At 34.0% G+C, this 14,848-nt stretch overlaps 2 protein-coding genes across 2 annotated transcripts; one reads left to right on the top strand and one right to left on the bottom strand.

Moving 5' to 3' along the window:
• Nucleotides 1-2,153: 2,153 nt before the first annotated feature.
• On the top strand, nucleotides 2,154-4,719 carry LOC110796055 (uncharacterized). Its single transcript, XM_056829515.1, has 2 exons — nucleotides 2,154-2,490; nucleotides 4,468-4,719. The coding sequence occupies exons 1-2, from the start codon at nucleotides 2,154-2,156 to the stop codon at nucleotides 4,575-4,577; spliced, it is 447 nt and encodes a 148-aa protein (XP_056685493.1). The 3' UTR covers nucleotides 4,578-4,719.
• Nucleotides 4,720-5,302: 583 nt separating this feature from the next.
• On the bottom strand, nucleotides 5,303-12,971 carry LOC110796048 (isocitrate dehydrogenase [NAD] catalytic subunit 5, mitochondrial). Its single transcript, XM_022001075.2, has 7 exons — nucleotides 12,725-12,971; nucleotides 11,355-11,675; nucleotides 10,899-11,060; nucleotides 10,729-10,803; nucleotides 10,059-10,168; nucleotides 9,883-9,955; nucleotides 5,303-5,870 (listed from the first exon to the last, which is right to left on the bottom strand). Exons 1-7 carry the CDS (start codon nucleotides 12,875-12,877, stop codon nucleotides 5,679-5,681), a joined length of 1,086 nt encoding a protein of 361 aa, XP_021856767.2. The 5' UTR covers nucleotides 12,878-12,971; the 3' UTR covers nucleotides 5,303-5,678.
• Nucleotides 12,972-14,848: the final 1,877 nt, after the last annotated feature.

Here is a 14,848-nt window from a genome sequence, read left to right as displayed (position 1 = left end):
GGTGATATAAATACTCACCTAGTGCATACAAGTGAACGTTTGAAAATTCAACTCAAATTGTGGAGAATCGATTTCCAAGTAGCTTCATGTTGCTACATTTGAAAAGTTATCAACAATATTAGATTCATTGAATTGGAAGATCTCAAGTGATGTATTCATCAGGGGGAGAAAATACACGTTGCACTCTTTTTCCCTTAACCATGGTTTTGTCCCATTGGGTTTTTCTGGTAAGGTTTTTAACGAGGCAACATCCCAAGCGTATTATGATGAGTGTTGTACTCTTTTCCTTCACTAGGGTTTTATCCCACAGGGTTTTCCTAGAAAGGTTTTTAATGAGGCATCATCTCATGTACATTACAGAGTCATTGTATTATTTTAGATAATGGACATCCAAGGGGGAGTGTTATAAATATATTGTATTGTGGATACCCATTAGACCTTGACATCATTATCCTATATAATGTACGTATGTGTACATATTATGTTGATGGGAATAAGAATATAACCGCCTGTTTCTCTCTTCCTCTCTCTCCCTTTCTCCCTAATTTCATTACAAATTATTAATTATTAATTACTAAATTATTAATTAATAATTAATAAAGAATTTTTTTTAATTATTCATTATTAAAACTTAGGTATTAGTTAATTTTTATTAAGTAGTAATTAATTATTAAAAATTACTCCCTTTGTTCCTAAATAAGTGTCACATTTGGGCTCGGGCACGATAATTAATAAAATTGTAAGTGTGTAAGAGTTAATGATTGAGAATGTTTTTTTTGGGGAAAAGATAAAGTAGATAATTGTTTAATTGAATAAAGTACAAATAAAAGTGTATGTGGGGATTGAAAAGTGGAAAAGTGTAGAATGTGTAAGTAAAAGTAATTATGATTTATAGAAAAGTGGGAAAAGTGTATGAAAAAGTGTGAAAAGTTTATGGAAAAGTGGGAAAGTACATGTTCAAAAATAGAAATGTGACACTTATAAGGGAACGCCAAAAATGGAAATGTGACACTTATTTAGAACGGAGGGAGTAATTTTTAATTATTAAATACTCCCTCCGTCCCGGAATACTCGACCCGGTTTGACCGGCACAGAGTTTAAGGGACTTGAATTGACTTATTTAATTTAATAGGTAGTAGTTGATAGTGTGGTATTATTTTAATGTAGTTAGTGGGATGTGGGTTAAGAGGTGGGGTTTGGGGAGAGTAGGGGTTGAATTTTTAATTATTTTTTGTATGGAGTAGGGAGTAGGTGGGTTAAAAGGGGTGGAGTGAGAAATAATATAATATTGTTAAAATATTTCCATTTTTAGAAACAGGTCAAGTATTAAGGGATGGCCCGATAAGGAAAACAGGTCAAGTATTCCGGGACGGAGGGAATAGTTTATATTTATTATTTATTATTTATTATTTATTATTTATTATTTATTATTTATTATTTATTATTTATTATTTATTATTTATCATTTATCATTTATCATTTATCATTTATTATTTATTATTTATTATTTATTATTTATTATTTATTATTTATTATTTATTATTTATTATTTATTATTTATTATTTATTATTTATTATTTATTAGAAAAGTTCAGACCAGATCAGATCAGACCAGCAAAATGAAAAATCAGACCAGATCAGACCAAACCAGACGAAGAGAACAGAGCCTAACTCATGACAATTTATTTCACAATGGGGATGATCAATTGCTTATTTTGTTGCTATTGATTATCAATTTATTGATGAAGATAATGGCGTTGGAATCGTAAAACGAGGAAGAAAGGAAAGAAAGGATGATGAAGGTAACAAAGTAACAGCAAAAAAATAAATTGTAACAAATGATTGATTGACACATGTACATGATACCTACTGTATCAGGGTTGGTGACTGGTTTGGGGGTAAATGTTGAATGTGGTGTTATTAACGGAAAATCATTGAAAAGTAGGATTATTCAAACGCTTTTCCAATGAATAAAAGTTTGAAACAAATAAAAAAAAAATGAGTAGAACTAGAAAAACACCTCAAAACGAAAAGTGAACCATTCGTTGGTGAACTTGCTGCAAAATTACAAAACACAGCCAAAACCAGGAAACTTGAAGCGATTGTACAATAAATTAATATATAGATAGCTATGCACCCATCTATGCGTGCATATGCAATTAAACGACCGTGTTTCTGGGAAAAAAATCACATGCTTATTCTATATAAAATACCCATTTTCTCTCTCCTCTAACCTCTCACCATTTTCTGAATCATCAAAAACCTCTCACTCTCTCTCCTCCATTGATGTCACTCCTTCTCTCTCCTCCCAAACAATCCAGCCTCCTCCCCTCCACTTTTCGTCGCAGCCGTCGATTTTCTCTAGCTACGACCAAACAACCGCGCCACCTCCCAAGCGAGCCACCGCCTTCTCCGCCACCGGCGCTAACGCCTTCTCCGAACATCGACAAACGCTTCTCCGAACGTCGTCGCTAACGCCGAAGAAATCTGGTATTATTTCTTTTCATTTTCATTTTTGTTTGTGTTTTTCTTTAGTTTACTTGCGTTTAAGTGTTAATTAATATACAAAATATATTAGTTCGAAATTAGTTATTTCGTCCATTTTTATTTAGATCTGAATGTTTTTTTTTCATTCCTTTAGATGGAGTAGTTCAATTAGTTGCGGTAAACTGGTATAATTTTTAATGTTTCGATTCTACTTTTTAACTTATTTTCTTTGATTGATTAAATCTCAGTTTCAGAAAAAATTATAATAGGAATTTCTGATTTCTGTAGATTAATTTTATTATTTGGATTTTGTTAGTTTCATTCTTCAATTCCAGTGAATTTTAGTGTTTCAGCCTTTCAGATCTATCACCTTGCATGTTTAATTTATAAAGTTCGATGTTCAGAATTGTAGAATGAACTACACATGGTAACTTGATAATGTTGTTGTTGTTAGTATATTGTGGTTAGGATTGTCGTTCTTGGTGGTTGTGTTAGTTATTTCTGAATATTAATTCTGAATTTGTTATGTTCAATTTATAATTTATCATGTTCAACTTATAAAAGATGATGTTCACAAACAATAACACTTTTGTGTGATGTTCATTTTCTCAACTCTCGTGTTCAACTTATAAAGAATTATGTCCAACTAAATTTAACTTATATAACTTATAAAGAATTATGTAAAAAATCATGTCCAACTAATACTACGTATATGTTAAATACGATTAGTTTACTAATATTAGTTCACTTTTTTTGTGAATACGATTAGCTTACTTACTTTCCTCTTGAAATGCAGACCTAAAAATAGTTAGCCGACAGTTAAAGCCCTTGGAAATGATGAACTCTATGAAAGTAATCTAGCTTCTGTGTGTAAGTTGTAAAGGTATATATGTCAAATGTTCCTGCTGTGTCTTTGAAATTTAATCATGTTCAGATTTTATAAGTAGATGTTCATTATTTTTAATGATCTGAAGTGGTGTTGTATAAAATTTGTCATGTTCAAATTGTAACAGTAGATGTTCAAATTAATATTGTTGATGAAATTAATAATAACAAGATATTCAGTTTCTCAAGTCTCATGTTCAACTTATAAAGAATTTTATTCTACTAAATTCAACTTATTAAACTATGATATGTTTATAAATAAGAACACTTTTGCATGATGTTCGGTTTTTCAAGTCTCATGTTCAACTTATAAAGAATCGTGTTCAACTAAATTCAACTTATTAAAGAAATTAGTGTGATTTGTATTGGAATTGAAATTTCAGGAGTTATAAAATTGTTGATGGCGTTTGCTTTGATAATATACACTGAGAATTTTGTGTAAGGTAGTGGATGAGTGTAAGGATACTTTGTTTTTGGGTGTTTTCCTCGTAAGATGAATATGCCACTAAAAAGTGATCCCCTTTTAGTTTTTAATTTATCATGTTCAACTAAATTCAACCTATAAAACTATGATATGTTCAACTCTTTTGTGTAATGTTCAGTTTTTCAAGTCTTACATTCAATTTATACAAAATTATGTTCAACTAAATTTAACTTATAAAACTAATATATATTCAAACTTTTGTGTGATGTTCAATTCAGTTTCTCAAGTATCATGTTCAATTTATAAAGAATTATGTACAGAGTCATGTTGAACTAAAATGCAAGCAGCAACAGTAAAAAGAAGATGTTTGTTATTCTTTACTAAAATATCAAAAGTGGCGTTGTCTAAATATTGTCATGTTCAGTTTATAATTTTTCATGTTCAACTTATAAAATATAAAATTCAATTTATAATAGATGATGTTCAGAAATAAGAACACTTTTGTGTGATGTTCAGTTTCTCAAGTCTCATGTTCAATTAAATTCAACTTATTAATTAAACTATGATATTTTCATAAATAAGAATACTTTTGTGTGATGTTCAGTTTCTCAGTCTTATGTTCAACTTATACAGAATAATGTTCAATTAAAAACATTATGATTTTCCTGCAGGAAGAAAAAGTTCAATAAGAATGCGACAACAAACGAAGAAGACTGATTTAGAAATGGAAGATATGGTATTAAGAGAGGCTGTAAGAATTGAAGAAGAATTGAAGGCATGAGCAACCAAGAAAGAATCTACAAATAAGTAAGAAAAAGAAAGAGAAAAGAGATCGTTGTAGCGAAAAAAGTGAAAGCCGAAAGGAAGGAAGCTGAAAAATTAGAAGCCTAGAAAGAGAAGAGGCAACAACCACTTAAATAGAGGATGGACATAGAAAATAAATGTCATGTTCATTTTCTGAACATGAATGTTCATTAAATTACTTTAAATGTCCATTTGTTTGTTCCTTATGTGTGCTTCCAGCTTACTAAAATAATGAGATGTTTTTTTTTTTTTCTGGAAAACATGTGTAATAAAAAATTTTAATTTATTTTATTTATTTAAATTTTTTTATTTTAAAAAAAGGAAACATAATAATGCACTAAAAAAAGAAGTCTGAAACTACTAAAACGAAGCATTGAAGCTCATATGCATGCAGAATTACATGCATAGCTATGCAGCCAAAAATTTGGGCAATAAGCACTATCCTACGGGAGAACTCCAACTTCTCCTAACGTTGGTTGACTTCGCCAAATAAAATAAACACTCGTTGGAAGAACCATACACCCCAGTTATCGGTCCAATTATATGGCATCCTATCTGTCGTCAGCTTCACCAAGTTGACAGTCGTCGTGTAAAAAGCCGCAACTCAGATGGGAGAGGGAGACTTTGGTAGCTGTAAATAGCCTATTTCAATTGATACCATTCTTCTCAGAAATTGAAAATCAACAATTCCTCCACAAAAAATGTACAATATAAAAATATTTAAAATCACGATATCAGTTGTATCTCAAATATCATCTGGAATAAATTACCAGAAGCAAAATTTATTAACACATTGCATAGGTAACAAGGCCAAAAGAGCTGAAACATCAAAATCCCCTTTATTCGTATTTGGTAAAATTAGCAGACTCGTACAAACCTCGGTGCTTCAGATTATGCTTAGGTAAATGCTAAAAAGAATCTATCAATAAAATGAGGTTGTGTTGCTCACTCCTCCGAGAAGATGAACCTGCCGCAAAGGTCTTCGTTGACAGCAAAGCTAATCTCCTTCCAAAACAAATTGAAAATATGGTTTTGAACTTAGTAAATACACTGCAGAAACCGCTCATGTAGAATGAGTTCAAAGATTATCACAAATTGCTTTCGTGAAGTCTGTTGTTGAAGCTTTGCCACCAAGATCGATGGTTCGATAATGTCCTTCAGCAATTGTTTTCAGAACAGCATTCTGAACTATATCAGCTTTGTCATTAAGTTCCAAGTGTCGTAGCATGGTCACAGCACTTAGAAGCAAAGCAGTTGGATTCGCCATGTTCTGTGAATTCAACACATGTAAGATTAGCAAATAGGTTGTCATGCGAATCAAGAACTTGAACCAAAGTTTAATAATTACCGTATTGTGCATGCCATAAAAAATTGAGTAAAGCATGCATATACTTGGTAGATTACATTCACTTTTCACCTAAATTAATTTGGAAAGGCTGCCCCAGTTGTAGTTTTGGTATTGCCAAACATTTAAGAGTAGTGGCATTAAAAGTTCTCACGGTTTTTTTCCAAAGCATCAAATTTAATAATCGAATCATTAGTAGCACAGTTTTGACAAAGATTATGTTATTTTGTATAAGCATTTTGTCATACTGTTATTGCTTTTTTAACTCTTTGAGAGACCAAACCCTCCTGCTTATCCCACTTCATTGCAACTTCTCCCACCCGAAAAAATATACACTCCACACATGACACGTCTTGCTTAACTCTCTGGTTATTTCAGCACAACACTTGAGTATGAAATCCCATCCTAAATGATAACAAACAAAACAGACACACCGCATATAGAACTTGCAATCAACTAAGAAGTAATATTTTGGTCACCCACGAAAATCCATATGAATTGGTTGGAGATCTTGCGATATTCCAACAAACTCAATTAGTGTAGCAGCTGAAACTCTCATGATAAAATCTTTGTTCTTTTCCTTTCTACAGCTACCTCAGATTAGGAGTTGGTTGGATTGATTTGTATCATTGATTCTTTGTCAGCCAAATTGCTAAGAAATAAGGTAGACAACATTTGCCACTTTCCGCAATGACCGTATAACATTACACTTAATCCCCTTCCACGAGCTCGTAGCTCTTTCACTCTCACCCCGATCCCTTTTAAAACTTGCAAACTGAGTGAACTTGGAGGTAGTATCTTAGCTTAATGGCATTCACCAGTTTTAAAACCCAAGAACTCCAACACTAAGCTCACATGCAACCATCAAAGGCATGACCCTCTTGATTTCTTCACCCCGACAAACCTCCAGCACTAGTCCACTCAAGAGAAATGAGGTAGGGGCATAGGGCCTGAGTATGATTACACTTTATAGCAGCCCGATCTCACTACCACCACCACCACCACCACCCCTTCCCCCCCCCCCCCCCCCCCCTTCAACCATTGTTCAAAGTCCACCATTCTTTAACACAATTTTCTGACCCCTTTTTTCCATAGCTGAACTCACTTCTTCATACTATATTTCTGAAGTATAAACCCAAATCACATAGCTCACCTTTCCATCACAACAGCAAACATTAATTGCTCTTCATATTTCTCCAAACCACAAGCTCCAAACAGGCTAACACCAAATCAACCTCCACCTGATATCATCCAACAACAGAATTCAGAACTCATCTCCAATAGTTCTTCATTGAGCACACTAAAGGAAATTCTCACTAATATCTACATAATTTCTCTTTCTTATCTCCTCTAGTCCTCTGTTTATAGCATTTCTGATTCACTTACCCCCCCCCCCCCCTCTCCTCTAACTCTTTTCCTTCCTCTCTAAGCTAATCTTAACCTATGTTACTCGGACTCGGGTACCCATACCGTACAAGGGTACGTGTCAGGTGTCCTACTCGGCTTTTTTGTGAAAAGATTTCATTATTTTGGTCCAAAATGAAGTGTCCAGTGTCCATACCCATGTCCAAGTGTCAAGGACCCGACCATGAGTACTTGGGATAAAATTAAAAGTCCAAGTAACATAATTTTTTACATTTCCTCAAAAAAAACATAATCTCCTAACAAACTCATAGCACAACACCAACACTACCCCTCTTAATTAGGCCAGTCCACTACAGTTGGATATCCTTTTATAATTTGGTGATTCAAGGGTATTTTAGGATTTCAAGGATAATGAACTAGAGAAATCACAGTTACATATATGAAGCAGGAAAATGAAGATGGAAATTGGGGAACATTTCAGATGAATAAACAAAGGAAATGCATTAGAAAGGTCAATATCTCTAATATTTCCCACCAAAAATATACTCCAACCTTTTTTTCTTATCTACCCAAATTACCGTAGACTCTTGTTTCGAGGAGAGGTGACTGGGTGTAAGAAAAGGTGGAAAACCCAAGAAAGTAAGAAAGAGGTAGCGGGGTAACAGTGGGTATAGTATAACATAGTTGATAGAAATGTGTAATTATCGTGGGAAAAGGGGTAAGATGGTAAAATATGTATACCAAAAGTAGAATAAAGTAGATAGAACCAAAAAACACCCCTTTTTGGGAAGTGGGTACAACAACAAAAAAAACTAAGGGAGTATTTCACAACATCTCAATTGAAGGACTAGTTTATGCAAAGTAGTAGGATAGCTTCAATGTCCTCAAGTAAATGAAGCTTTTTCTTTATTTTGTTGTTTTGAGGACTTGTAGTTTGTTTTTCTTCCTTTTTGGTGATTAACAAAATTTTATTTGCCAAAAAAAAGTAAATGAAGCTTTTGCAAATATATAAAGGAACAATAAACAACGTATCCTTGCCTTCTTTTTGATGTACAGAGACTATACAAAACAGCTACCATCTTGCATATCTTGAGAGCCCCCACGCACCCCAAAAAAAAAACAGAAACTCCTCTATTTTCAATCAACAATTTCAATGCCATAGATTTTCCCATCCATTTGGTTCCATCTCTCTATGGCCACTTCACTTAACTATTCTTAAATAAATGAACCCTCTACCTTCAGCCTTGACAAATTGTTCCTTTCAATCAACAACAAATCCTCTATTTTTAGATTGTTCCTTTCAATCTCACATTGGAAATTTACTTAATAGTAGAGATAGAGATCTGATTTAGCAGGTGGGCCTGTCCACGAAAGCCGCGTGGCTTTGATGTTAACTCGGTCTTTGTTCTTACTGCAACGTTTTGCTAGCCATCTTTCTGAATGTATTTAGTGGCAAAAATGCACCTTCATTACAATGATCAACAAATATTTGATGTTTTCAAAAAAAAAAAAAATGATCTTGTGCCAACAGCTTAACAGACATTTCTATTGGCAAAGGCTTGTTGTGATGACAATTCAAAGTATAGGTTGTCTGTAAAATAATTTATTAGGAGACAAATGTTCAAAATCAGAAAAAGAGGAGCACAGCATAACAAGCTCCAAAAGACTGTTCAGCATAAATTTTTGGTGTTTAAGGTGTCAGAAAATGTAGGTCATACCAACAGCGTAAGAAATTTTATAAGCATTTACGAGGTCCAACATGTTTCTCACTGTGTCAACCATTACACGTCGTATTGGGAGATAAGACGATTTTGAGGCTTAAAATACAGTGGCACAAAATAGCCCAACCAACACTCAGGAAAAATAACAAAGGGTTTTGTACAAGAATCTAGAGTACGTATCAGATTTGAGTGAAGGCTGTTGACGGGCCAAATAGAACTACAGAATGATTATCCTCGGTAAACAGCTGATCAAGGGAAGTTCTTTCACTCCCCCGGCTAAAGCTCTCTCAATGGAAGTTCTGGAACATGCTAAATGATAAACAGAATAACGGTACTCTTGCAGACTAAACAAACAAATCCACCTAGCAAATTTGTAATCCCATAGCCATTTCAAGTACCAAAATGTACAGAATTTCCGGTAACACTAATTGCCATATATTAATCCTCACTGTAATTAACTTACTGTGATTAAGCCAAATATATATTTAAAAAGAACATAGTTGTCCAGCCAATATCTCGTGATCCAATTTGGATGAAAATAAACAGGTCAAAAGGTGCAACGAGAAGCTGTTAATTGCAACCGCAAAGAGAGGGAAAGCATCCATGAGCACGACATTCTTCACCATATGCAAGTTTGGATAATGATATTGTATAACTCATGCCAAGGACATAAATTTTGTGATTCTCAATCAGTGTGAAAGTTTGCTTCACATACACGTGCACGCACACACATTTATACACACACACACATATACAGTTATGCACGCCCACACAAACAAATATACAGACATACTACAAATACAAAAAACATTTTGGATGCATCATAGACAGTACTACTGTATAAAGCTAACCTTTCCAGCAATATCAGGAGCTGAGCCATGCACAGCTTCAGCTAGAGCAATACCTCCCTCCCCAATATTACAGCTGCATGAGATGTGTTATATTAGATTTTAATACTACCATACAAATGATTTATCTAACATACAAATGCTCAAAGTCTTCAGACATGAGAAACGAACAGCCTCACCTTGGTGTTAAACCCAAACCGCCAATTAAACCAGCACAGAGGTCACTGATAATATCACCATAGAGGTTAGGCATGACCAATACATCAAACAGCGCAGGATTCTTCACAAGCTGTTCGAAAAAAGAAATAATTAATACATATATTGTTCTATAGCCTAGCCTATACTCACAATGGTTCTTTTCTCTGGGCCTTAAGCTTTAGACAAGAAAAAGAAAGCTTACAAGCTGAGAAAGAGAGGGTGCAAGATAAATAACACAAAGAATCTCAGCACCAAATACTCTAGGTAACGAAACCTAATAGTTAACTTGAATATATCATCGTCAAGCATTGAAGTTCTGTATACAGGGAAACTTTGAACTCCACATTAGATTGCAGACCTCAACAACAATTCCCATCACGTTTGACCTAGTCCCTCTTAAAAACTTATTCAGAGAGTTTGGAAGACACGATATAAAAATACAGCATTCACCACAAGATTCCCCCTTCCCCTCTTTGCATGGAAATTAAATGTGTACTTCCCCTCTTTGCATGGAAATTAAATGTGTTTATATACTTAGTATATGAGCCACTGCATCGAGTAAATGAGTGAAATTTCATTTTCTAGAAATTCTGCCGTTCCCTCTACAATGATAAAAGAAACAGTTATATGGTTTAAAAAAAATAACCGTACCATCATACAGCAATTGTCAATGACAACTTCTTCATATTTGATCTCAGGGTACTTCTCTGCAACTTCCCTGCAGCACTGAGAGCATCAAAGAAACAAATAAATACATGAACAAAATAAAGCAATAAGAACTTGGTAGTGCAACAAAAGTTAACATGCAATGTTTGAACAACCTGTAGGAAAAGACCATCAGTTTTCTGCATGATATTTGCTTTGTGTATCGCAGATACCCTAGCTCTTCCATGAGCTTTTGCATACTGAAAGGCATGCTCGGCAACTCTTAAACTTGCGCTACGAGTAATAATCTTGATGCTTTCAACCACACCCCTAACCACCTAGTATCATATACATTAGAACCAAATAACATTAGAGACATTCTGGGATATAACTCACTCTGTTTCACAACTTTGTCTTCCACTCCTTTTCGGGATGATTTAAAATAAATGCTTCAGAAAACAATTCTCGGTTTACATCAAATGGTTTGCAGAAATGTGATTTTTACAGTTTTCTCGTGAAGAGACAACTACCCAATGGTTTTAACCACGTTATTCAACTTTATGAAAAAGTCAACTAGCCAAACATTGTGACACGGGAGCGAGTAACATAAATCTAAATTTGGTGTTACTTACTTGGTGCTCAAGTCCACTGTATTCGCCTTCAGTGTTCTCACGGATGGTGACAAGATCCACATTATCATACCTGGTCTTATAGCCAGGAAGACTGAAGCACGGTCTAACATTGGCATATAAATTCAGCTCCTTCCTCAAAGTAAGATTAAGTGAACGATGCCCCTTTCCAATTGATGTAGCCATTGGACCTTTAAGACCCACCTTATTCCGGCGTACAGATTCTAAACTTTCCCAAGTGAGAAAGCTTTGGGTTCTAGGGTCTACTTCTGTCCCAACAAAGTGTTCCTCCCATTCAATCGGTATTTGAGCTGCTGTAAAAATCTGCAATTAGGTAACCACACAATTTATTTATTCATCCCTAAAGCAGACTCACAGAATTCACATACATCCAAATGTCGAGTAAATATTTTTTCACAAAGCTGCATACTTGTATTAGCTTAATACAACCAGTATCAATAGTCTCCTTGATATGCATCAGGACAATATAACTAATAAAGCTGAAAGAGAAGATCGTATGTCGTACTATAACCCCCCCCCCCCCCCCCTCCTCCCCACCAAGTCTAAATATTCAATATTTTCGCTTTTTGAATTAGAATACTAACCATAATTTTTCTAGAAAAACAGAGCATAGAATGAAAGTATTTTCAAATACAAATCTAGCTATAAAAAGTAAGTTTAGTAAGTATTAGAAATACAGTTTACATGTATTGTCCTGTACAGAAAAAATATGAAAATAACAAAACATAGAATGAAAGAATTTTCAAAATACGAATCTAAAACTTCCATGGAGTAAGTATTAGCAATATAGTTTACGTGTAATATCCAAAGTGAAAATATGAAATGCTCGTATACAATTACTGAGACAGTTTCGATAAAGATGTACAGACTGTAGAGCGGAGCAATCTCCAATACTCAAGATTTCCACCCTCTGCGCTAAATCATACTCAACAACTTAGTCAACAAAAATGCAATACTGAGCCATTAATTGATTGTATTAGCTGATGGGAAAGCACATATGCACTAGTTCCACAAAAATAATACTGGCAGCAATTTGCTGAAAGTACCGAATTTCAGATACTAAGATGTCGACTTATTATATTATTATGAATAACGAAGAAATCAGTATGCACATTAGAAGCGTCAAAGAGGAATATTATTGAAATAAACCTTAATTGCGATTGTTGCAAATATCGAAACCCCTAACTTAATAAATTCAAATATATATCGGAATTCCAATTATCTAGAATTATCTACAAATCGTATAAAATCAACATCAATAACTCAAATTTCGCAATCTGAATCTTAAACAAATATGATCCAATAAAAAGTTCGATAAAAGTAAATATGAAAGAGAGGGGAGAAAATTTGACCTGTTTGACGGATTCGGCGATCTCGGGGCCAATACCATCGCCGGGGAAGAGAGTTGCGGTGATGGGGGTGGCGGTGGAGAATTGACGTCGGAGAGAAGAGGTGGTGTGGCTTCCGACAGCTCGACGCAAAATTTGAGCGGCCATTGAATTCATCTAAGGAGAGAGAAAATTTTGGGGTTTCGATTGGTGGCGTTGTGTGTCACAGAAAGTCGACGGGGTATAATAAAAATGGAACCTCTGCACATCCGGAGAAGCCAATATATTCTTTTAACCTGGTTTTAATTATTGGTCTAGTGGAGGAAGTCTTTGTCACAAGTGACTTGTGTCCATATTGGACACAAGTGAGTACCAATACAGAATTTGGAGTACCAATATAGAATATGTTAGTACCAATACAAATTATGTGAATACCAATAATAACACATATGACTTATATTGGTGGTATTTCTAAGCAATTTTGCATTTTGGTACTGACATATTATGTATTGGTACTCAAGATGATTGTATTTGGATCACTTGTGTCCATGTGGACACAAGTCACTTGAGGTTTAGAAACCCTCGGTCTAGTGACCTTTTAAAAATTGACTCTCCCTGAATCAGACTGACCCGAAAATATTAAGCCTTTAAATAAGATATTTAACGTGTAATTTATTTTATTCTAGCCCGAAAAGTATAGTGTCAAAATTTAAACGAACTCGTTTTTTATATAACCGATTGAAAATCGTTGTATTTATAGTAACAAAATATTATGATATGATTTAAATTATACCCCATTTTATGTTTTATTTGACTAATTATAAACTTATGTATGAATATTTGTTAATTTCTGCGCATATTTTGTACTCCGTATATTTATTACCAAATTAATAAAAATATAATATACATTTTAAAATCTCTCAACTTAAAAGTTTTGGTTCTTGAACAAACATTTATAAACATGAACCCGAAAGTGACTGACCCGCGCGAATTATTCCGTACCCCCAAAGTAATTTTTTATAATTCGACTCGACCGACCCGTTTGACAGGTCTATCCAAATGAGAAATAAAAGGGGAAATATATTTTAATAATCCGACTATCAAAAAAATAAAATATTCGAATAATCCAACATTTGGTCTTTCGCTTTTATAATCCCACAATTTCACGATCGAGCTCCATAAGATATGGTATATCTAAATTGGAATGATCGAAGTCAATTGGTACTTGATTCGATCAATAATGAATCATAAAGAATTTTCCTATAATTTCTAAAACAAAATGCTCAACTACCACCAAACTAAACCAAATTCGTCAAAGCTATTGAAAAATAATTTCAGAATACTTTTTCAATTATATATATATCTAAAGAGTTGCTAAACTCGGTGAGAGCTTAGTGTTTGTTATTCGACAAACTAAGGCCCAAGTATAGATATATGTTTCATTGTGATGAGACACAAGGGTATTGTTTCTACCACGGATTTTTGAGAACATAATGTTTGTTTGCTCGAAATAGTGTCCTTTTGGGATTCGTTTCCAAAATGACAAGTGGGAGAAAATAGACCTCGAAAGTCTTCGAGGCGAACAACAAACATAAACGGACATTCCGGAGGATTTTCGAAGTTCTTTAGAAAATCCGAACACTTATTCTTTAAGGACTTTAGAAGTGGCTTTAAATAATAGACATCTCTTAGAAGACTTTACAAGTGCTTCAAAGAGAACATAATATTCAAAGGACTTTCAAGTGTCTATTGATATTCTATTGTTTGAAGCTCTATACCTATGTAGGCATAGAGTTCAGATCAATGAAACTATGAGAATATTCTATTAGATAGTGAAGAAACCTACAACTTGCAGTCAAACTATTATCACGAAGATTAATGAGTTTGTGACCTGTAAGAAAGCTATGACGAAACCCAGATTCCCTAAAATGGTTAGAGGCCATATATAGACTCAATGTTTTAAATGGTTAAAGGCCATAAAACAGAATCAATGTTTTGATGACAAAATTGACATTTTGTTGGTTTGCAATATTGATTTACACCTATTGGTTGCAAATTGGTTTTAAGGATAAAAACCATCAAAACATGAAATTGTGTTGTCACACAAATCTAGATTAGTTGCTAAAGGTTACAAGCAAATTCACGACG

The sequence above is a fragment of the Spinacia oleracea genome, chromosome 5 (assembly GCF_020520425.1).
Source record: "Spinacia oleracea cultivar Varoflay chromosome 5, BTI_SOV_V1, whole genome shotgun sequence".
NCBI lineage: Eukaryota > Viridiplantae > Streptophyta > Magnoliopsida > Caryophyllales > Amaranthaceae > Spinacia > Spinacia oleracea.
The sequence above is the reverse complement of the archived record's forward strand: the minus strand, read 5'-3'. Positions and strand labels throughout refer to the sequence as shown.

Coding starts and splice junctions, on each gene's coding strand:
- LOC110796055 (XM_056829515.1), top strand. CDS start 2,154: ATGCAATTAAACGACCGTGTTTCTGGGAAAAAAATCACATGCTTATTC. Junction 2,491..4,467: donor GCTAACGCCGAAGAAATCTG/GTATTATTTCTT, acceptor ATTTTCCTGCAG/GAAGAAAAAGTTCAATAAGA.
- LOC110796048 (XM_022001075.2), bottom strand. CDS start 12,877: ATGAATTCAATGGCCGCTCAAATTTTGCGTCGAGCTGTCGGAAGCCAC. Junction 11,676..12,724: donor TCGCCGAATCCGTCAAACAG/GTCAAATTTTCT, acceptor ACCTAATTGCAG/ATTTTTACAGCAGCTCAAAT. Junction 10,804..10,898: donor CTGATGGTCTTTTCCTACAG/GTTGTTCAAACA, acceptor TGATGCTCTCAG/TGCTGCAGGGAAGTTGCAGA.